At 41.3% G+C, this 25498-nt stretch overlaps 1 protein-coding gene across 1 annotated transcript in view; it reads left to right on the forward strand.

Annotated features, from left to right (window-relative positions):
- Positions 1 to 25498, forward strand: part of PIEZO2 (piezo type mechanosensitive ion channel component 2) — a 500927-nt gene that overhangs the window by 69934 nt on the left and 405495 nt on the right. Inside the window, exon 2 of the mRNA XM_044921024.1 lies at positions 16646 to 16741. Coding sequence (XP_044776959.1) covers positions 16646 to 16741 — 96 coding nt within the window. The remainder of the gene's footprint in view (positions 1 to 16645; positions 16742 to 25498) is intronic.

The following is a 25498-nucleotide window of genomic DNA, read 5'->3' on the forward strand; positions in this document are numbered from 1 at the left end:
AAACATTCGAGTCCTAGAGGCAGAGAGGACCCCCCCTAAGATCAAGGAAAACAGGCCAACACCCCAGCATGTAATATTGAAACTTGCAAATCTTAGAACCAAGGAAACCATCTTAAGGGCAGTGAGGGGGAAGAGATTCCTTACGTACAGAGGGAGGAACATCAGAATAACATCAGACCTATCCACAGAGACCTGGCAAGCCAGAAAGGCCTGGCAAGACATATTCAGGGTACTAAATGAGAAGAACATGCCACCAAGAATACTTTATCCGGCAAGGCTTTCATTTAGAATGGATGGAGAGATGCAGAGCTTCCATGACCAGTAGAAGTTGAAAGAATATGTGACCACTAAGCCGGCCCTGCAAGAAATATTAAGGGGGGTTCTATAAAAGGAGAAAGACCCCAAGAGTGATCTACAACAGAAATTTACAGGGACAATCTATAAAAACAACGTCTTCATAGGCAACATGATGACAATTAATTCACATCTTTCAATAATCACTCTCAATGTGAATGGCCTAAACGCTCCCATAAAACAGCACAGGGTTGCAGATTGGATAAAAAGACAGGACCCATCCATATGCTGCCTACAAGAGACTCATTTTGAACATAAAGATACATCCAGACTGAAAGTGAAGGGATGGAGATCTATCTTCCATGCCAGCGGACCTCAAAAGAAAGCTGGGGTAGCAATTCTTATATCAGACAAATTAGATTTTAAACTAAAGTCTGTAATAAGAGACACAGAAGGACACTATATCATTCTTAAAGGGTCTATCCAACAAGAAGATCTAACAATTGTAAATATCTATGCCCCCAACATGGGAGCAGCCATCTACATAAGCCAACTGTTAACCGAAATAAAGAGTCATATTGATAACAATACGTTAATTGTAGGAGACCTCAATACTCCACTCTCAGCAATGGACAGATCATCTAAGCAGAAAATCAACAAGGAAACAAGAGCTTTGAATGATACATTGGACCAGATGGACCTCATAAATATTTACAGAACATTCCACCCTAAAACAACAGAATACTCATTCTTCTCGAGCGCACATGGAACTTTCTCCAGAATAGACCACATACTGGGTCACAAATCAGGTCTCAACCATACCAAAAGATTGAGATGATTCCCTGCATATTCTCAGACCACAATGCTCTAAAACTGGAACTCAATCACAAGAAAAAATTTGGCAGAAATTCAAACATTGGAAGCTAAAGACCACTCTGCTCAAGAATGTTTGGGTCAACCAAGAAATCAAAGAAGAACTTAAACAATTCATGGAAATCAATGAGAATGAAAACATATCGGTCCAAAACCTATGGGATACTGCAAAGGCGGTCCTAAGAGGGAAATACATAGCCATCCAAGCCTCACTCAAAAAAACAGAAAAATCCCGAATTCACCAACTAACTCTACACCTTAAAGAACTAGAGAAAAAGCAACAAACGACACCTAAGCCACGCATTAGAACAGAAATAATTAAAATTAGAGCAGAAATCCATGAATTAGAAACCAGAAACACAGTAGATCAGATCAATGAAACTAGAAGTTGGTTCTTTGAAAGAATTAATAAGATTGATAAACCACTGGCCAGACTTATCCAAAAGAAGAGAGAAAGGACCCAAATTAATAAAATTATGAATGAAAGGGGAGAGATCACGACTAACACCAAGGAAATAGAAACAATTATTAGAAATTATTATCAACAACTATATGCCAATAACCTGAGCAATCTGGATGAAATGGAGGCCTTCCTGGAAACCTATAAGCCGCCAAGACTGAAAGAGGAAGAAATTGACAACCTGAATAGGCGAATAACCAGTAACGAGATTGAAGCAGTGATCAAAAACCTCCCAAAAAACAAGAGTCCAGGGCCTGATGGATTCCCTGGGGAATTCTACCAAACATGCAAAGAAGAAATAATACCTATTCTACTGAAGCTGTTTCAAAAAATAGAAACAGAAGGAAAACTTCCAAACTCATTCTATGAGGCCAGCATTACCTTAATCCCCAAACCAGGCAAAGACCCCATCAAAAAGGAGAATTTCAGACCGAAATCCCTGATGAATATGGATTCCAAAATCCTCAACAAAATCGTAGCTAATAGGATCCAACAATACATTAAAAGGATCATCCACCACGACCAAGTGGGATTTATCCCCGGGATGCAAGGGTGGTTCAACATTCACAAATCAATCAATGTGAGAGAACACATTAATAAGAGGAGGGAGAAGAACCATATGGTCCTCTCAATTGATGCAGAAAAAGCATTTGACAAAATACAACATCCTTTCCTGATTAAAACTCTCCAGAGTATAGGGATAGAGGGAACATTCCTCAAGCTCATAAAATCCATCTATGAAAAACCCACAGCGAATATCATCCTCAATGGGGAAAAGCTGAGAGCCTTTCCCTTAAGATCAGGAACACGTCAAGGGTGCCCACTCTCACCACTGTTGTTCAACATAGTACTAGAAGTCCTAGCAACAGCAATCAGACAACAAAAAGAAATAAAAGGTATTCAAATTGGCAAAGAAGTCAAACTCTCTCTTTTCGCAGATGACATGATACTTTATGTGGAAAACCCAAAAGACGCCACCCCCAAATTACTAGAACTCATCTAGCAATTCAGTAATGTGGCAGGATACAAAATCAATGCACAGAAATCAGTTGCTTTCTTATACACTAACAATGCAACTGTAGAAAGAGAAATTAGAGAAACGATTCCATTTACAATAGCACCAAAAACCATAAGATACCTCGGAATAAACCTAACCAAAGAGGTAAAGGATCTATACTCTAGGAACTACAAAACACTCATGAAAGAAATAGAAGAAGACACAAAAAGATGGAAAAATATTCCATGCTCATGGATCGGAAGAATAAACATTGTTAAAATGTCTATGCTACCCAGAGCAATCTATACCTTCAATGCCATCCCGATCAAAATTCCAATGACATTTTTCAAAGTGCTGGAACAAACAATCCTAAAATTTGTATGGAATCAGAAAAGACCCCAAATCACCAAGGAGATGTTGAAAAAGAAAAACAAAGCTGGGGGCATCACGTTGCCCGATTTCAAGCTATATTACAAATCAGTGATCACCAAGACAGCATGGTACTGGCACAAAAACAGACATACAGACCAATGGAACAGAATAGAGAACCCAGATATGGACCCTCAACTCTATGGTCAAATAATCTTTGACAAAGCAGGAAAAAACATGCAATGGAAAAAAGACAGTCTCTTCAATAAATAGTGCTGGGAAAATTGGACAGCCACATGCAGAAGAATGAAACTCGACCATTCTCTAACACCACTCACAAAGATAAACTCAAAGTGGATGAAAGACCTCAATGTGAGACAGGAATCCATCAAAATCCTAGAAAAGAACATAGGCAGTAACCTCTTTGACATCAGCCACAGCAACTTCTTTCAAGATACATCTCCAAAAGCTAGTGAAACAAAAGCAAAAATGAACTTTTGGGACATCATCAAGATAAAAAGCTTCTGCACAGCAAAGGAAACAGTCAACAAAACAAAGAGGCAACCCACAGAATGGGAGAAGATATTTGCAAATGACACTACAGATAAAGGGCTGGTATCCAAGATCTATAAAGAACTTCTCAAACTCAACACCCAAAAAACAAATAATCAAGTCAAAAAGTGGGCAGAAGAGATGAACAGACACTTCTCTGAAGAAGACATACAAATGGCTAAGACACATGAAAAAATGTTCATCATCATTAGCCATCAGGGAAATTCAAATCAAAACCACATTGAGATACCACCTCACACCAGTTAGAATGGCCAAAATGGACAGGGAAAGAAACAACAAATGTTGGAGAGGTTGTGGAGAAAGGGGAACCGTCTTACACTGTTGGTGGGAATGCAAGTTGGTACAGCCACTTTGGAAAACAGTGTGGAGGTTCCCCAAAAATTTAAAAATAGAGCTACCCTATGACCCAGCAATTGCACTCCTGGGTATTTACCCCAAAGACACAGATGTAGTGAAAAGAAGGGCCATATGCACCCCAATGTTCATAGCAGCAATGTCCGCAATAGCCAAACTGTGGAAAGAGCCGAGATGCCCTTCAACAGATGATTGGATAAAGAAGATGTGGTCCATATATACAATGGAATATTACTCAGCCATCAGAAAAGGTGAATACCCAACTTTTACATCAACATGGATGGGACTGGAGGAGATTATGCTAAGCGAAATAAGTCAAGCTGAGAAAGTCAATTATCATAAGGTTTCACTTATTTGTGGAACATAAGGAATAGCATGGAGGACACTAGGAGAAGGAAGGGAAAAATGAAGGGGGGGGAAATCAGAGGTAGAGTTGAACCATGAGAGACTATGGACTCTGAGAAACAAACAGGGTTTTAGAGGGGAGGTGGGAGGGGGGATTGATTAGCCCGGTGATGGGTATTAAGGAGGGCACGTACTGCATGGAGCACTGGGTGTTTTATGAAAACAATGGATCGTGGATCACTACATCAAAAACTAATGATGTATTGTATGGTGACTAACATAATATAATAAAATTAAAAACTACAAAAAAAAAAAAGAAAAAAAAATTACACCTGAAATTGTTCCTTTTTTGTGAAGGGAAGCTGAGGCTTGGGGTATTAATGGGTTTGCTTAATGTGGCTCTGCTGGGATTAATATTTTGACTTTCTCTTCTGGTTGTCACCAGTTAGAAGTCATGTTATGAGGTTCAGTGAATGTTTGCTAAAGATGGACAGTGGAAAGCCCCTTGCCCCACTTTCTTTGTGTTATATTTAAGGTTAATAAATGACTTTCCATCCTGGAGAGCTGACCAAAGTTTCATAGAGCCTCTTGTGGTGAAGTGGGATTTTCATTGAATCCATTTGTGAGAAATAATGGTTAAGACTTGAGTTTTAACTTCACACACTGTTTCTTCCCGCATAAGCACCCTGTAGCTTCACTTCTTTGTGACAGAAAAGGTTCATGATTCAAGAGGCTCTCTTCTTTCTTGCCTCTTCCTGGATGCCTGAGAGAAAATTACCTCCCCCCCCCCCAATTTTTTTCCAACAAACACTTTCATCTCATTCCTTTTTGATGTTGTTGTAGCCATGTCATTATGGTAGCCAGATGGAGTTTTGCAGAATGATCTATTTGGTGAAAACTGATGAACTTTTACACCATAGTCAGTTATACTAGCTCTTTTCTGACCCTTCTATTTTTAAGGGCAGTGGGAGTTCAGTCTTTCATCTCTATATTCATTCTGCACAGTCACTGTGTGCTTATAATGTGTGAGATATTATACTAGGTTTCCAAAGACCCAAAGATGCCCAAACCCTGCTTTTAAGGGGCTTAATCAAGAAAGTGACATGTTTACACAGTAAAAGACTACCAGGCTGTATGTAGTCAAGGTACAAGAGTGAGAAAGCCAAATGTTGTGAGTATTCAGAGATGGAAGAGATTACTTTATGTTAGATTTAATTTTATTTCAAAATATAAAATATATACATACATGGGAAACTTTAACATCATAAGATAAAAAAGACACTGTTCTCCCTCCTTCAGTGTCTTTTCTCGGAGGCGACCACTGGTTCGTAGTCTGATATATTCCTAAAGATGTTCTCAGTGCATAAGATGGGTAGCAGAGGACAGTGGTGGAGTTGTCCTGGGTGAATGATCTCCGAGTGGTATTAAATCCCAGTTTCACCTTGAACTTGGACAAGTTAAATATCATTTTGGAGCCTTGGTTTCCTGAAGTGGGGGGTATTGTTGATAGCTACCTCTTAGACCTGTCACATTGTATACAGTTGTATAACCTGTTTTTTTTTTTTACCACGTGTATTATGAACATCTTTTAATGTTCACACACATGTGCAATAATCATTCTGTGACTGTTGCAGAGTTGCACGGTGTGACTGATGATCCTTATTGAATTATTCCGTTACTGCTAGACATACATGCTTTCTTATTTAGAACGGATTACTCTCTTATTGGGATAATTAGGACATTCTCTGGGGGGGGGGACAAACATTTGAGCTAGGTCGAAGGGTGCTTAGGAATTTGGAGTACACTGTTGGGCAGAGGGCATTAACAGGATGGCGAAGAAAGAGGCAGGAATTTATTTACTCTTTCAGTAAATATTTATTTAATACGTACTGTGTTTTGGAATAGAAACTGGAAATACAGTAATGAACTGGAAAGAGCCCCTGTTCGAAAGTGGCCTATGCCTGGTGATATGCATGTTTAGGGAATGGGTAATAGGGGGCTCTGGCTAGAACGGAGGTATATTTAAGGAGACACATTGCTGCTAGAGCTTTTTCAAGAGATAGGCCAGTGGTGGCATGGTTCTACAGCCTCCCTGTCTCCCAATGAAATATTACCAAGTGACTTTGCAAAAACATTTGTAGAGGTAACCAGACCTCTGCAGGATTTTGATATGAACTAACCAGCTTAGCTTCACAGTGGCTCATGATTCATACCTGCATTTTGGAGATAGACCGCGATACCCAGTCTCATTTGGGGGGACTTTGGAGAAAGTTCTGACACATTGTGGATCATCTAGTAAATACAGGGCATAATGATAGGTCAGGAAGAGTAAAATGTCATCTTATGCCTGGAAATTTAGGAGATCCAAGACTTCTTTATCTATTGACCAAAAATCAAATGCTTTATCAGGTCAAGGCTGTGAGCCAATGAAAACACCTGGAATAAGCTTAAATACATTACTGGAATTGTTACTCTCATTCTCTAAATAGAGCTCCCTATAAACAATTTTTAAAATTTAAACCTTAATTTTATAAGGCAGAAGAATGTGGTGTATATTGAAAAGAAAGGTAATAAGGAAGAGAGTAGGAAAGGCCAAGGCAGTCTGTGGAGTGGGATGTGGTTGGGTGGGCAAGCCTAGACATCTCTTTAGTTTGTTCACTGCAAGGATTCTTTTGTACCCACTCCATTCTCAGAGACACAGACTTTGTGTGCAATCAGCATTTGAAGTGATGAGGAAGGGACTAAATCCAAGGTCAAAGATTCTGCAGAGTTAGAGACAGAAAAAAGAGATCTGGCAGAAGAGGCTAATTTTGAGGCATTAGTCCAATTCATTTCATTTTGGATGTTGTTCTGGGAGTGAGGATTTGACACTGTGGTCAGAGGCTGTTCCTCATTAGTGTGGTGTCATAAGCATAAACCCCAGACATGGGCAAGGGTTGAATTCATGCCATGAAAAGTGTGTCTACTACTTCTCTGGCACCAGAAATATTTGGAGGCCAATAACAATAGGTCTATAGATGGCAGGGAAGAGGGTGTTTCCAGAAAGAAGCAGGCAGGATGTCCAAGTAAATTTGTCAAGATAAAAATGATAATTTTTTCACCAATTTTGAGCCATATTAGTTATTGAACAAGATACAACGCTGCACAGCATTGCGTGCTGATGGAAGAAACTTGACTTTACTATAGTGAACTGCACTGATTTCTTCTTGTGCTAGTGTACATATCAGCCCAGAAAGGATGCTGCCGAGAATAATGGAGACTATTCTACAACCTACAGGGACAGCCTACACGTGAAATTCACAGTTTACTAAGTCCTTCAAAGAAGGAAACTGTGGCAGGCTATAAATCAATCCTGTTATTAAAAAGCCACTGCTGCTTACACAGAGCCTACATTTCTACATGTATCCATCTGTTTTCTGGCCCTGGCTGTCCCACCATTTCCATAGCTGTCTCAGGTTGCTTACAGATAGGATGGCATTGTGGTTGATTCTCTTATTTCTGAAATGGAAGTGATGTTTATCCTCTACTTGTAACACAGTTTGACTCATATGAACTTGCTACTATTTAACCATTTATGACATATCAAGCTCAGTGGCTCAACCTAATAGTTTAGAGATACTGACAACCACCTGGATGGAAGATAAGTTTCTAAATTTGAAGTCTCCATGAGTCTGTAAAGGTGAACTTGTAAAAGATTGTGGCATTTACAAGTCTAAGTAAACAAAAGTCAAGTATGGAACTTTGCTTTATCATTAGGGTCCTAACCACTTCTCTTAGGTTTTTCAGAAGACCAATGATGTAAAAACCCCACTACAGTGAATTTGTCCTATAGTAGAATTTATATATTTTATTTTATTTTGAAGATTTTATTTATTTATTTGACAGAGAGAGAGACAGCGAGAGAGGGAACACAAGGACGGGGAGTCGGAGAGGGAGAAGCAGGCTTCCCGCCGAGCAGGGAGCCCGATGTGGGGCTCGATCCCAGGACTCTGGGATCATGACCTGAGCCGAAGGCAGACGCTTAACCGACTGAGCCACCCAGGTGCCCCAGTATAGTAGAATTTATATTGTTTTAGGAAGAGAAGTTAACCTTTGGGAAATTTACAGAAAAGTAGCATTAATTAAAAATAAGTAAGATCGAGTTCATGAAGACAGAATTAATTAAAAGTCAAAAGCTAGAACTGAAAAGTTAGTATAAGATTAAACATGGGTGACAGCTCTCTTACTTTAAAAATAATGTTTTAACTGAGGAAAATAAGTTTTTAAATTCTTACAGTTAATCTTTTTTACAGGCTCAGGCTTCATTGTGATCAATAATTTGAAAAACTAAAAGAGGATCTATATTCTGCTAGTAACAGATTGCTGGAGAGGTATAATGACCCATAGCTTTGTAAATTGTTCAGTTACACGGAAGTGAATTAAGACTGAGTTAAAAGGTACCTTCCTCCATTGAGAATTAATATATGAAGGAGGAGGAGTGATTTCTAAATCAGTAAACACAGTGACAGGAACCTGAGCAAGCTAGCCCCATCTTCACTCTCGGTCTCCCAGTCTGCAAATACTGACTCTCCTCTTCTATAGATAAAAAAGCTACCAAAATGAGAGGGCAAATAAACAGTTGTAAAGTTTGACCTTTGTCAAACTTCACCCACCCACCCTAATGTCTTATTTATCACGGTGGTAAGAGAGCAAGTTTTATTTGGGGTAAGCTGAGGAACTGTGGATTTAAATGTAAGGCTCTTCATACTCCTAATGAAATAGATCTAATGCCTAATATAATTTTTCAGATAGCTTAAGGAACTATCCGTTAGCATAAAAACTTTGTTTACTCATATGCAATCACAGGAAATAATCTGTGCTGTTTTTCTGTTGGATCAGAGGGAGTTACTTAGCATGAGCAGGGTCAAGCTTGAGCAGAAGGATTTGCATTTTAAATGTGACAAATTTCTGTGGGGAAACTTATGAGATGGTGAATAACATATTAAAAGATATTTATAAGGAGGGAAAAGTTAGCACCGTATTCTTTAAAATTTCTTTCATGCAAACTATACAATCAATCAGGATGAGTTTGGAAAACTCAGTTAAACTTTTTATACTGTTAGTAATATTTGTTGATGTATATTAAATTAATTAAAATAGAAAACTGAATCTTTCCTTTTTATAAGAATTTAAAAGGCAATGACTGTTTAAATTCATAGGCCAAAAAAAAAAATCTAAGATTTTAGTGACCCCCCCTGGTTCAACTCATATTTTGCAGATAGTACTCCAGATTATTTTGCATAAATAGAAAACTCAGACCAAAGGCTTCTATCCTTTATAAATGAGATGCTTTCACCTGATTTTTCCTTAAACTGGCTTAGAAATTTTAGCAATGGTTATGGTTAGTAATGGTTATGATTTTCTGCTACTACAATTTGATTCTAAGACCTTGCAATCCATTACCTTATAAAAGTCTTATTTTCCTTGATGTTTTATTCTAAAATTACATTCTTTTAACCAACTTCTTTAATGAAATTAGTGTACAATATAATATTTCTCTTCTTTTCCAGTTTTGCTGAGATATAACTGACATAAAACATCGTGTAGATTTAAGGTATACAATGTGTTGATTTGATATACTTATATAATGCAAAATGATGACCAGTGTGGTGTAGCTAACACCTCCATCGTGTCACATCATTACTATTTCTTTTTTGTGGGGAGCTACTTCTATTTCTTCAAGAGTGAGAAATGCATGACTGATGGATTCAGTGTTATACTGACAAACTCCCAGGCCCAAAGTCACCTTTCATACATCTCTGGATCAAAATGTAATGTTAAAATATAGGGACTATCCCTCAATGTGATAACATTTTCTTATTTGAAAATTATTTCTATTAGCCTTTTGTGGCACAAATGTATGAACATTCTTAGGGTATGCACGAAGAATATAATGCAGGAGCTACGTGATAAAAATAAGTGTGCAAGCATATGTTTTGCCTTTATGAACTGTAGTGGGAGAGACCTTCTGCTAACATCTTTCTTGATGAAACTATTTTGTAACTTTCTGAAGGAAGCTGTTGGGACAACTCTCATGGGTGTGGAGGTCAGATAGAAAGGAAATGGGAAGAGCTCAGGGCACTGGGTCTTGATTGTCAGTTCTAAAGCACCACTACTTGAGACGTTTATGACTTTAACCGGATGTAAACCACAGGAGTGTATAATGGGAAAAAGAATTCTACACAAATAGGCAATGAATCAGGTGACATAACAGCCTTTTTCCTGTCTCTCATTTCTTTGATAGTTTTCCTTAGGAAAAATCTACCATTGTTTAATTTTTTTTCCTGCTCCATTGTAAATACTTGCAAATAATTCTCTTGTCATTTTTTTTTTAAATAAAATAACCAGGATTTTGAGAGGATATCCTTTTAAAAGCAATTGATTGCTTCAGAGTCGAGAAGGAAAAATATTAAAAGTACGAACGAAAAAAAATTTCTGGAATCACTGAATTGACAGAACTATTTTGTCGCTTGGTATTGAAGTTGCTTATTCTGAGTAATGTGTATCTACTGCTCTGGCAACTGTTAAAATAAACAAAGCTCCTGGAGGCAATAAAGAGCATTTAGAATGTACTTAGTTGAAATGGAGATTCTAAACATTTAAAGCATTGTCTCCCAGGCCATTAATAGTGAGATGTTGTTTGGCCTTGCTAAAGGGTATGAAGGAAGTAGATCACATCTGGCTAAAAATTCAGCTCCGAGAGCACTTACCTTTAATAACATAATCTAAAATTATTGCCTTCAACTATTATGGAAGGGCAAATTAAAATGTGCATAAACTTCTCCATGATCATATGGTGATGATGGGGGAAATTATTATACAGACGGCCCTGACTTAATGATGATTCAACTTAACAATTTTTGGAGGGTAGTGAAAGCAATATGCATTCAATAGGAACCTTTTATTTTGAATTTGGTATTTGGATCTTTTCCTGGGCGAGCGACCTGCAGTGCAGTGTTCTCCCATGATGCTGGGCGGCAGCAGCTGCTCCCAGTCCATCCTATGGGCAGAGGGTCAGTAGCCAACACTTACATTCTTACAATTCTGTATCCATACAGCCCTTGTGTTTGTCACTTTCAGTACTGAAGTCAGTCAGTTACATGAACTATTCAACACGTGGTTATACAATCCGCTTTGTGTCAGATGATCTGCTCAACTGTAGCATCCTGCACGAGTTTAAGGTAGGCTTGGCTGAGCTATGATATTCAACAGGTTAGGTGTATTCAATGCATTTTCAGCTTCTGATATTTTCAACATACTTTGGTTTTACTGGGACATAACCCCATTGTAAGTCGAGGAAGATCTGTACACAAACTATAACCAAGTATTTTTATAAATGTTACACGGCCATCTTAACAACTTCATACCTGCAAGACATTTTTCCCCTTTCTATTTTTTTTTTAAAGATTTTATTTATTTATTTGAGAGAGAGAGAATGAGAGACAGAGAGCACGAGAGGGAAGAGGGTCAGAGGGAGAAGCAGACCCCTTGCTGAGCAGAGAGCCCGATGCGGGACTCGATCCCAGGACTCCAGGATCATGACCTGAGCCGAAGGCAGTCGTTTAACCAACTGAGCCACCCAGGCGCCCTCCCCTTTCTATTTTGATAAACTAAATTGTCAAAGTCAAATCATTTCCTTCTTGGAGAATTTTGCCAAAACTGCTTACCAGCTTTCATCTTTAGAAAATGAAGCTTGTTAATGAGGAGAGTTCAATTGTTTACATTTCAAATGATGCTATTAATGTTTATGAAGCACTCCATTTGATAACTTGTTGACTCACAGTTTGTAATTGTGAGCTCTCTAGGCCTGGCAAGGTCTCTCTTTTGGGAAATTCCTGTCAACTGTTGTCATCCCTTTGGGGAGGTTCCACATAATTCTGGGTGGTTAAAACCAGGTAAGATAGTGAAAACTACAGTGCATTCTTCACCAAATCAGAGAATCTTTCTCCTTTGAACACCTTGGTTTGCAATTCAAAAAATTGTACTGTCAGCAGTCAAATTTTTGAGGCAGAGGGCAGAGGTCCAGGTGACCTGACAGTCTATGAGAGCTGTGTGGTATCCGGGAACGCCGTACAGCCAGAATACGAGAGCTCCTTATGAAGAGTAATAAATGTGCTCCTGAACAAAGGCAACAGCATGTTTGGCAAAGGAGCTGTTCCTATTTGCCTTCTAAGGCTTTTCTAGCTCAAATGTGTTCTATTGACAAGTTCAAAGGCATATTTTGCCCTTGATGAGGATAACTCACTTAGAAATGTCATTCAGAGTCCCCATAAGCGTGGGGGAGCTCCTGAGTCGCAACTTTACACATAAAAAGTAAAGCAGGGAATTAAGCAGTTGGGCTACTGTCATCAGTCAAATGGGATAATTTCAGACAAAATAAATGAAGTTGGATTTTTACAAGTGACTTGATTTTTTTTTTAAGTTTGTGTATCTATTGCTGCATACAAATTACCTAAGTATTTAGCAGCTCAAAGCAGCACACTGTCTGAGTTTCTGGGAGTCAGGAAGCCAGGGGTGGCTCGGGTGGACACCTCTGGCACAGGCTGTCTCACAGTGCTGTAGCCGAGGGGGTGGTGAGGACACAGCCTCCGGAGGAGCTGCTTCCAAGCGAACTCATGTGGCTGTTGGCTGGTGAGGGCTGGCTACTGGCTGGAGACTTCAGTTCTTGCCATATGCCTCTCCCTGGGACAGCTCACAACCCGGCAGCTGGCTTCCCTCACAGTGAGCAAGGGAGAAACAGATGGGCACCCAGGATAGAAGCCACCACGCCGGATCGTGATACTTTCACAGTTTCTATTTGCTGGAAGTGAGCCATTAGTTCAAGCTCCTATTCAAGAGCTGGGGATGACATCCTGGCGTGACAGCCAGGAGGTGGAGATTACTGGGGACCATTTGGAGGCTGCCTATCACCCTGGGTTGTCCCTTCCTCTCCTTAAGGTCTTTGGACTTTGCTATAAATACTGATAACTGGGGCGCCTGGGTGGCTCAGTTGGTTAAGCGACTGCCTTCGGCTCAGGTCATGATCCTGGAGTCCCTGGATCGAGTCCCGCATCGGGCTCCCTGCTCGGCAGGGAGTCTGCTTCTCCCTCTCCCGCTCCCCCCTCTTGTGCTCTCTCTCTCTCACTCAAATAAATAAATAAATAAAATCTTAAAAAAAAAAAAAGATAACTGAAGGCTGTGATGTGGGAAACCCAGAGCGGGCTCCGTTCTCCCCCCTCCAAAGTTAATCTTTGAGAATTTCCTCAGTAAACACGTTTCCACCATGCATAATATGAAACCTTACAGAATGAGGTTATAAAACCGAAACAGCAAGATACATACAAGAGCATTTGCCATCCTGTGGAGGGCAGGCTCCGGCTCACTGAACCCCTGAGGGTTAACTAGGGACAGGATGGACAGGTGAGGACATGTTGTCATGCTGGGGCCATGATGCTTCCTAATGATAGTGCAGCCTCGGGAACTGGACTCCCAGGCTCAAACCACTGCCTTGTTCCTTAGCTGCGCTTCCTGCTTTTTCTTGTGTAGAAAGAGAGTAATAACAGTCTCTGTAAAAGGAAGATAGTAATAGTATGAGTTAATGTACATGAAGTGTACCCATCAGGGCTTGACACAGAACAAGCACATTGTTGTAAGCTATTACTGAGATAAATTAACAGCAGATGGGTCTCTGAGAATGCTCTTTAAAGTGCTACGATCATACAAGTGGGTTCTATCTTAGTTTTTACCCAGAAATACTCAGAATTAGGTAACTTTGCTGCACCATCCTAATTTTAAGGTTGAAAAAAACACCCAAAGGCTAAAAAGAAAGAAACATTCCAGTTGATTAGATGTTTATGTTTGTTTATTGTTGTTGAAATGTCAGCTGTGGTGTTTTTATGTGACCAGGCACGCTGTGCACCTTAATACCCTGATTTCCTTCCCAGATGCCCTCACGTCTTTTTCATTCCATTTCATTCATTTATTCACTGTTCTTTCCTGGCGTGGGCATGAGCACCTCCTGCCGGGGGCCATGGCGATAGCAGAGATGGTCACAGGCATCGAAACAGAGGCCTGTGACACTGAATGACAAGTGCTCTGGAAGAGGCACCCGGGAGTGAAATGCATCTGTTTGGGGAGGTTGTGGACATGGACCATGCCATGACCCAGAAAAGGAAACTTGTAAGCCATGTAGCAGTATGCCTGATGGAGGAAGGATGGGAAGGTGTTGCAGTCAGAGAGAGTGGTGTTGGCATGATCTAGAGGCAGGAAGCCGCAAAGCATATGGAAGATGCTGGCTGTACAGTTGGGCAGTGGTGCAGAACGCAGGGAATGCATTGGTGGGGCATGGAGCTGCAGGTGGGCGCGGGAGCCCCGGCTTGCAGCCTTCGACCAAGGCTGACAGCCGGCACTCAGTTGACACCTCAAAGTGACAGCCAGGGCCTTCAGATCTCTTGCAAGTCCACAGGATCTGGCCCCATCCAGGACTCTGCTGGCACCCCCACCTTCCCGTGGGGTTGTCTGGGGCAGGTCACACAGGTCAGGCCTTCTTTTCCAAGTCCCTGCCCGGCACCCTCTCCCACAGAGACTCTGTCAACTGGCTCACCTACCTCACCTGTTGGCCCACATCTCACTTTCTCCTTGACAATGGTTTACCGTCGGTGCTCCTACTGAATGCTGCAGTCAGTCCTCCCCACCCAGTGCCCCCTGCTCCCCCGTTCCCTGCTGACTTCCTGTTCACATAGTGCTTGTCTTCCAGCGTTCCTTGTGATTGACCTCTCATTATGTTTGTTGTTTATCGTACATCCCCCCACCAAAATGTAAGTTTCCTGAGGTAGAAAAGGATCTTTGTGGGTCCCAGCACATAGTACATGCTCAGAAAATATTTGTCGACTGAATGAATCCCCAAATATCTTTGAATTATTTTTAAGGAGCTTCCACTATGGTTGAGAAATAAGAAGCAGAAGTAAAAAAAAAATCTAGAAAGTTCCAACATATGTTTTTATTCTTTTACATTGTCTTAATTATATGTTTTCCTGTCAGCCCCATCAATAGTGTGAAAGTTTCTTTCCATCTCCGGTCTTTCATAAAGGAGGTTAGGAATGTCCATGATGGTAAAAAAGTTACAAATATGTGCACGGTTCCTTTGGAATGAAAAAGCACTGTTTGTGGCTTCCCTTTTTCCCTAAGACCCCTGTCTCTGACTGCTGGCTTCTAGAGTAAACCATCCGAAGCAAGGGCTGGGGGCTGCCCTTTGCCATGCTTCTGTTCAAATCCTTCCTCAAGTCCAGCACTTCTTGATCTGGTCTCCCTGTATGGATACCATGTCTCTTGCCCTCCATTTTCTCTCCTACCAGCTTTCCTTCCAACATTTTTCCACCTGTGTCATCATTAAACAGATTTCCTCGTGCTGCAGACTCATACTCAGTCCTTCTGATCTTTAGTTTTTCTTTAGTCATCCAATAAATTTATTTTTTATTGCTATAATGTGCTCATTTTCTTTCCGCGTGGAACACTGCCCACTTTCTTCTCCCTGAATAATAATGAGCACGCTTATGATAAATGCTCAGGTTTTTGAGGGCTTCCTGTGTACAAGATGCTGAGCCATAGGTATTATTATGTATCATTCTATTTATTCCTCATGAGTCTATGTGTTAGAGACAGTTATCAAGTCTGCTTCACAGATGGCGAAATGGGAACCTGGAGAGGGAAGGCACGCCCTTCGAGCAAGTCTCTGGAGTTCTAGCTCTGAGATAAGCGATGCAGAAGGAGCATGGGGTCGGGAGCCTGGCAGACCCGAGGTTAATTCTAACTCAGTCAAATCCTAGTTGGGAGATTCAGGTGAATGATTGAGTCTTTCTGAGCTGGAGCATTCTAACTTATAAAATGATGATTAAATGAGATAATTTGTGTAAAGCCCTGCCATGGAGCATTGAGCAAATCTGCTTCTTCTATTTTCTTTCTTTTCTGTCTCCTCTCTTCCATGGCCAGGCTTACCTGAACATCCCAAACCCTCACCAATCCCATTGCCCTCTATATTTCTGTAACAATTTTAATTTCTCCAGCTTAATTTATGACTTATTTATGCACTGACTTCATTCAGGTGTTATATGGATGTTGCCTTCTTGGTTAGATTTTAAGAGCAGGGACCATGCATTTTCATTCTGCATTTCTCATGATGCTCACCATAGTGATAAACACAGAATAAATGCTCAGTCTTTTCTTCCTAATTGACATATCTACTTAGGTCACCATTTGATCCAGTGGTCCCTGACGCAGTAACCCACACAGGCCTGTGCACCCTGGTTCCAACAGCCTGCCATTATTAATGACGTTCTCCCTCTCTTCTCTCTTCCCAACTGCAGCGTGTGCGTTCCGGTACAATGGGCTCTCCTTTGTCTACCTCATCTACCTCTTGCTCATCCCTTTGTTCTCAGAACCAACAAAAACAACGATGCAAGGTAAGAGATGTTTGCTGTTCCCTACCATGCTCTGAATGAGTTTTGCTGGGCTGTTCGGTTTGTCTTTATCTTATGGAAGTGATGCTGTCTGTGCATCATGCTGGTCCATCTAGGAGCAGGCATCAGGCATTTGGGTGGCTGCAAGTTGAGTAGTGTGGAGCTTGTTGGTGACACATTTTTGTCACTTACACAGCTATCCTCCCATACAAGTTCCCAAGTAGGTCTTTATTGGTAGGCTTGCATGTATCTGGAACATTTTGGCTAGTTAAGACGAACTCAATGATTTTCAACAAAATAAGGCAGAGGGTGGAGCAACATTGGCACATGCGTTGCATATTGGGTTGCTGGGGAGAATGTGGCAGGAGGTGGGAAGGAGGCAGAGCATCATCTTACGTTTCCAAGCCACGTAGCAGGAGAACTGGGTAAGACCGGGTCCCAGTCATGACTTGTTTATACATCAGCCGAGATCTCTTACATATGCCTCAATTGAGTACTGAAAGAGAGTAATCTGAGTCTGAGGGATAGTTTCTCAAGCATGTCACTGCAAAATTGTAGATCCATCTCCCATTGTTCTGCAAGAATCTGCAGGCATAGAAAAGAATGTGACTGTTTCTTCTAAGGCTCTAATTAGGAAGCATGGTCTGGCTTGTAAATTTATATATTTGAAGTTCTTCCACAAGGATAAACATTAAACCACACCAAATCAATTTAATAGTTTAGCTTTCCAAACAATACCATCCGCAACAAGGACTGTGCCCAGTGTCTTAGGTAAGTGTGACGGCTGTATGTTAAGCTGGAAAAAAAAAAAAAAGGAAGTTGTGTTTGACCCCACCGACAGAGTGGCATGGGAAAGGCCATTGGTTGTCCTCAACTCATGGTGGTGACTGTTCAGGAAAAGAAGTGAAGACGGTGTACACAGAACACATCACGGCTCTGCTTTTCCCATTCTCCCCCTTAGCTATTGCATCTATGTGTATTATGTTTCCTCATCTGAATAGTTAGGACTGCAGATGCTATGATGACTTCCCTGCCTGAGGAAGAACTTAAGTGACAGCTCTTCTAAGTCACTGAAATCCTTAACACATAAAGAAGAGCCGGAGGAAAGTGAATGTGTACAAATCCTCCTCAAACCTCAAAATGCCGGTTCACGCGACCACACCCAGTCTAGCCTCATTCGGACAGTTCAACATTAACAAAGACGTTGAAACAGACTGGTTTTGGGCCTCAGAGCCGAGATTTTAACATATAGGCAAGCTGTATTTCATGGCTTGGATCATAAAATATCATACACATTCAGGAGAAAGTGCTTTAAAAATGAGTAGCTGTATAGATTCAATTAAATTCTCTCTTCCTTTTATATCAGGGTGTCTGCTTATTATTTTATGTGGAAATCAGGTAATGGGGTTTTGCCCTTCAGACATAGGGGACAGCACCTGGCTTTGTGTTCTTCTCGGCTAACCAGCCCTGCTTTCCGTCGGGCTGCCTCAGTCCCTGTAGGAGTTGGTGTGCAACTGTGTCCAAAGTGTGGGACAATCAGCCCATTGTGTATACCCGGGTGCACCAGGGACCGATGTCAGGAAGCTCAGAGGTGAAACATAAAATCAAAAGCAAACAGCAGCTCTTCTCCATGTAAAGAAATATCCTGAGTTAACAAAATGTGACCAGGTCAGTGCACAAACAAAGCACAATGAGCACCCATACGTGTCTGCTGGTGCTGCTCCTAATGCTGGAGAGGGAAGCATGGGTCCCGAAAGGGAAACCCACAGGCATCTTTCCAGTTAGTATTATGGAAGCAGTGTTGTGATTACTTTCCTCTTTCCTGCATTTCAGTGCCAAGCAGCGTGACTGATATTCAACAGAACCTCATTTATTTATTTATTTGCTTGTTTATGGAAACACAGAGGGTCTCTAGGAGAGGATGTTCCACACTTTTTTTTCTGAACATGCACGGCTCGCAGTCCAGGCATTTCTAAAATCTGTGTTTTGAGATATCCCATGCTGGGCACTTCTGGCTGTGCACAGTCCAGGACATCGAAGGTGATGTGGCATGGACCCAAGCAACGATGGGTCTGGAAGAGTGACCGTGGTGTGGCTTTTCTGGAAGACCCAGGCTCACACATACTCAGACCTTCAAGTTCATGTTCACACACATTTCTCCTGATTCAGTAAGAAAGTACATTGTCAGACTGAAAGAACTGTCAGCAACCTCCACACCACCTGCTCGCAGACAGTCTGCCTGAAACCACGAGTGAATTCGGACTGCCTCTGGAGCCAACGGTGTTTGTGCACATTGGTGGGACCATGAAATGACGTAGACCCCCCTGGGCTGGAAGTGTGGTGCAGACCTGTAAAAGTTACTCCGTGCCCTTCTGCCCTGCATTTGGTCTGTTGGATTTATTTTTTTCTCGTGGGATTATTTTTCTTCTAAGTGTATCCATAGAGGGCCCAGCATGTGAAGAATTTCCCAGTCGTAACTCGGAGAGTGTTCCTGTGGCTTCGTTCCTGGGATAGTTCTTTTTTTTTTTTTTTTAATTCTATTTATTTATTTGTCAGAGAGAGAGAGCACAAGCAGGGAGAGTGGCAGGCAGAGGGAGAAACAGGATTCCCACTGAGCAGGGAGCCCAATGCAGGGCTTGATCCCAGGACCCTGGGATCATGACCTGAGCTGAAGGCAGTCGCTTAACTGACTGAGCCATTCAGGCGCCCCATTCCTGGGATAGTTCTGAATGTAAATCCCACTCTCTCCACTGTTGTTGTTTAAGACAGGGATGTTGCAAATGACATTACAGATAAAGGGCTGATATCCAAGATCTATAAATAGCTTCTCAGACTCAACACTCAAAATACTAATAACCCAGTCAAAAATTGGGCAGAAGACATGAACAGACACTTCTCCAAAGAAGACATCCAAATGGCCAACAGACACATGAAAAAATGCTCAACATCACTAGCCATCAGGGAAATCAAAATCAAAATCACAATGAGATACCACCTTACACCAGTTAGAATGGCAAAAATTATCAAAACAGGAAACAACAAATGTTGGCGAGGATGTGGAGGATGGGGAACCCTTTTACACCGTTGGTGGGAATGCAAGCTGGTGCAGCCACTCTGGAAAACAGTATGGAGTTTCCTCAAGACGTTAAAAATAGAGCCACCCTATGACCCAGCAATTGCATTACTAGGTATTTACCCCAAAGGTACGATGTAGTGAAAAGAAGGGGCACATGCACCCCAATGTTCATAGCAGCAATGTCTGCAATAGCCAAACTGTGGAAAGAGCCGAGATGCCCTTCAACAGATGAATGGATAAAGAAGATGTGGTTCATATACACAATGGAATATTACTCAGCCATCAGAAAGGATGAATACCCCCCATTTGCATCGACATGGATGGAACTGGAGTTGATTATGTTAAGTGAAGTAAGTCAAGCAGAGAAAGACAATTATCATATGGTTTCACTCATATGTGGAACATAAGCAATAGCACAGAGGACCATAGGGGAAGAGAGGGAAATCCAAAGGGGGAGAAATCAGAGAGGGAGATGAAACATGAGAGGCGATGGACCCCAGGAAACAAACTGAGGGTTTCAGAAGGGAGGAAGTGGTGGGGGGAGGAGGTAACAGGGTGATGGGTATTGAGGAGGGCACGTGCTGTGATGAGCACTGGGTGTTATACTTAACTAATGAATCATTGAACACATCAACTAATGATGTGCTATACAGTGGCTAACTGAACATTAAAAAAAAAAAGACAAGGATGTCTACTTATTTTGATCTCAGTTGCACTCCGCAGCACCCAGAACATCAGAGTGTTATGGAGGTGCTCCCCATGCCTGTGACTTAGCGAAGATTTGCTGTGAGGCTGGAAATGACAGCGTCCTAGAGCAGGGAAGATCAGGGGCAGTTAGCAGCCATATGCTGAGATGGTGTCAAGTTAAAAAGAAAAGGAATCAGAGTAAGGATGGTGGCTTGGCAGCTTACTCATGGGCCTCATGTGAACCACTGAGACTAGAGTCAGAGGAGCTTCTAGGAGTCACCAAACATGTTCCGACAACCAGTGGTGGAGGCCTTTCCACAACGCACGTGCTGTCTCTTCACAGTCACTGATGGACCGGGGACTCCCTGTCTCCCTGGGAGGTCTTAGGCGGTTCTTTCTTGGGTAGACCTGAAGTCCGCCCAGCTGCACAAGGATACCCAAGCCGTAGTATCCAACCCAGAGCAACAAAAAGAATTAACAGAGGCTGGAGGATTATAGTCATTAGAGGTTACATAATTAGATTATAGTAATATGGTGATGGGATTGGCTTCAGCTACATCATTTTGTGGGTCTTTTATAAATCTAGGATTTTGGAATTCTCATTTTTTTCTGTTAAAGATCTTCCAATCATAGAACACTACATCAAAAACTAATGATGTAATGCATGGTGATTAACATAACATAATAATAAAAAAAAAAAGTGTAATTACCTTAGTAGGATTGTATCAGTTGGGGCCCCACCAGAAACCACAAGCCACTCTAGGTACTTTTAAGAGGAAACGTGGTGGAGGGGGTGGGTTACCAGAGATGGTGGAAGAGCCAGGAAGTCAAAAGGAAGGTTGGGGGACCTAGATCTCAGTTGGGGGAAGAAAGGGGGTCACGAGTAGGACTCGGAAACTAGAACCACAGGTGGCGGTCAGGGAACCAATCTGTGCAGACAGGCCATGACTAGCACTCTTCCTGTTAGTCATGTGCATCAAATGAGACCGTTTCATGTTCACTGTCAGTAAACTACCTATAGCTTTTCAAATGTGAGGGGGGGTGGTGGAGGGGATTGTCTTTCCCTTCATTCTGTCCCCTGGAGGCGCTTCCCCCCCGTCAGAATCTCTTCTAAGCTCCCGTGTGCGGGAAGCTGAGGTGGAAATTTGGAATCCCCTCTGAGGACTGAGGCACCATTCCTCAGCCCTCAGAAGGCCTTGTCTGTAACAGTGCACAGTGGAATTTCTCCCTGTGAATTGGTGGCTGAAGGGGGACTGACCCCCCCCACACACACAAACACACACACACACACATGTGCGTGTGCACATACACACAGGTGTGCACACTCAGCCCATGGAGGGCACACACCTTTGATCTGCCCCGGGTCAGTGTGCAATTAGTTCCCTCAACAGACCCTCACCTCTCTTCTTGCCTTTTGAATTTCCTGGGCAAGTCATATTTCGGGGCAGCATGTCCCCTGAGCTCACCGGTGTCTCTTGGAAGCCACTCTCACCGGGCTTGGAAATCTTTGTATAGTATCTAATTCTCTCGGTTTCTTCAATATTCTCTTTCATATCCTCCATGGGGCAGGGAACCACAGTTTGAAAACAAACATCCATTGCCATGGTGTTCACTGAAAAGTGAGGGAGGCTTGGTGCCTCAGCTTTTTAGGGTTGCACCTGAAACCGAGCCAGAGTCCTATTTTATTTTTATTTATTTATTTTTATTATTATTTTTTAAGATTTTATTTATTTATTTGACAGAGAGACACAGCGAGAGAGGGAACACAAGCAGGGGGAGTGGGAGAGGGAGAAGCAGGCTTCCTGCAGAACAGGGAGCCTGAAGCGGGGCTCGATCACAGGACCCTGGGACCATGACCTGAGCCAAAGGCAGACGCTTAATGACTGAGCCCCCCAGGAGCCCCCCAGGAGCCCCCCAGAGTCCCATTTTAATACATTTATATAGAGAGTCTCTTTCTCTTCTAATATGTAAACTTCAAGATGGGAAAGATTTTGCTGTTTTGTTTACTACTGTATTTCAGGGACACAGAAACAATGTCTGGTGTATAGTAGGCAGTCAGTAAATATTTATGGGATGAATGAATGAATAAATGAATGAATTTATTCTCAGAGCCTCGCATTTTAGAAGCATTTATAAACACAGCTATGCTTACCTCAATATCCATAATAGCAAACATCCTAGAACAGTTTATTGCATATAACTGTCCTTTGGAGACAGAAGCTTAGGGTAGAATGGGCCTTGGGACTTTGCTATTTTAGATTTAATTGGGATCAGATGATCATGAGAAATTTAATAAATCAAGATGTTTTATGCTTTTACTTAAAATTATAGGCATTTTCTTTAAGCATATAATATTGTGGGAAGGGAAATAAATCTTTTTCTGCTGTTTACTTAACAGTGTGCTTTGCATTCAGATTGAGACTGCACTCCATTAAAAATGAACTAATATATAATTAGCTGCAGGTGGCCCAAACATTCGAAGTTGAGGAGCTGTTAAGTTCTTTAGCCAGACACGGGTTCCCCGTACCTTATGGCATATGGACTACACCACATCAGTCAATATGGTGGAAGAGCTGTATTTTGTTTGGGTGGAATATAAGTAATAAAACGTACGAGATGTGGAAGAAGGCCATGCTACATGCTCAGTATACATTGGCTAATAATAATATTATTTTGAAGAACAACACCATTACTTTGAACATCAGAGTGAGCAAGATTTAGATATCTCAGTCTCATGTGTACGACCATCGCCAATATTTATCTCAGGACTTTTCCTAGTGCTCTCTAAATATTCAGCTAAGAATTATGTGATTTCCAGGGTTTCTTGCTAACTAACATTTAAGTCAAGTAACCTGTTAATAGAGAGCCAATAGCTCTACCTACTAAGTACATATTATTATTTGGATGCATGAAGTAATTTAATTCTCGCAATGACCTTTTGAGGGAGCTGCTACTATTATTAAAAACTGTTAACAAAAAATCCTCGCAGTCAGAAACTGAATTCCAGGTGGGTTGACAACAAGCCCCAGGACACACAGGTGCCATGTGGGTGGCTGAGCACTCTTAGCTACTGTGTTGTTCTGACTCATACCCAGGACAGAACAAGGTCCTCTGGAGATTTGCGAGGGACAAGGGAAACCTAGTCGCTTAATGAATACTTGATGGCTGATAGATTACCAGGCCCCGGGTACAATGGTCTGGAGAAATAGTTTGAGTATATTTAAAGGAGATATTTTAATTTGCATTGGTGACATACATGTTACGTTATATAGAAAACACATCTTATTAAGTGTGACTGGTTATTTCCTTCAATAACTATTAATTGAAAGACTACACTTCACACAACACTGTGTTTGGATTTGTGGAGGATAAAAAAGGAGAAGAAAACAGGGTTCTTCACTGGAGTAGCCTCCCAAACACTGAATATTATATATCTCATCGAATGAGAAACCTCTTGCAAAGAGGTCATCTTTGGAAGCCATATACTTATTCAGTGATGCTGTCATTTCTCTAAACTGATCTCACATTACTTCCTTGCAGTTGCTTAAAGAGTTTGCCTTGAGTAGGCTCAATGGTCACACAAGCCATTGTCCTTTTAAGGTGGGCCTGATATGCACAACATTGGATGTCAAGTTCAATGGGAAAAAAAAAACTGATGATGAAATTGTCAATTTTAGGGGAAAAAAAAAGATAAAACCCAGAGTATTTAGTATAGACAAAGTATCTGAAGGTCACTCCTCATTATAAATGAGGTTTAAAGTTTCTTTGAATGAGAATACCATCTTTGATACACACAAATGACAAATACACATGGAGCATCTTTCCATAATGGGTATATGTAGATGTAAGGATATATTACCTCTAGGATGTCATTATGAAATGAGATACCCAGATGAGAAGGCAGAATCCTGAAGGAAGCAGGGATTAACTAGATTTGCTCTGGAATCTTGACTATAATAGGTAGTGCCTGCTTGACCCAGACCAGAGAATCAGATGTAATATCTGGAGATGTGCCTGAACAGAAGATGTTGGTAATAATAAAAGTAGCCAACTTTTATGTCACAGGTACTGTTCTAAGCACTCCTTATATACTAATCCATTTAATTAGAAGATAGAAAAATGATTTATTGAAAGTGCAGAACCTCCATTCTGGAGTGAAAAAAACACATTTATTGTGAACTGGATTATAAATCCACTTAACAAACTAGGAATACCACATACTAAAGTACTGGTATGACTCCTCTTTATTAAGGCCTTGGTGGGAAAGCTACATTAGTGAGACTTAGTCACATTTTGGCCAGTCTAGATTCCTGTTCTCCTTTGCCATCCTACTTCACCGAGGCTTTCCATGTGTCCACAGGAGTCCTTCCCCAAAGAGCTGGGATAGACTGCTTCCTTTCATGTACCTGACCGTAAATCCTTAGGTTTTGACTCTGTAAATGTTCAGGGTCCAGAGCGTTTTTCAGTTGGTTCCAACAGGAAATTTTACATCTTTTCATATACTCTTGATAAATAGTAGTTCTAATATTAGAGACGTACATCTAGCCACAGCGTGAAATTTGTTATTTGCTAGAAATTGCTTCCGTCTGCTTGCTTGGTCCTGCTAGCAAGTTATCTTTGGTAATGTGTTCTCTTACAGGCTGGCAGATAAAAGGGTCTTATCTTACTAGTACTGTTCAACTAGTACAGTCACTTACTTATTGGGGGCTACTTGAATAAGAATTCTCCAAATTACAGGACAACAGCACTCCCTGGGCAATATTAACCATTGACCTACAGGAAGAATAGCTTAGAAGCATCATCATCTCATCAGTTCACATGTGAAATGTTTATATCGCACACACACACGCACACACACACACTAAGGCACATGGAGATAATTGTCTAAGATGTGTAATTATTTCTAACGACAAAGTTGTCTTCTTGTCTCTCTTTCTGAGAGCCTTCTTTGCAAATGTTAGGCCAAGTTTGGGCAGCCCTGTGAGAGATAAGAACAA

This window comes from Neomonachus schauinslandi, chromosome 14, assembly GCF_002201575.2.
Source record: "Neomonachus schauinslandi chromosome 14, ASM220157v2, whole genome shotgun sequence".
Lineage (NCBI taxonomy): Eukaryota > Metazoa > Chordata > Mammalia > Carnivora > Phocidae > Neomonachus > Neomonachus schauinslandi.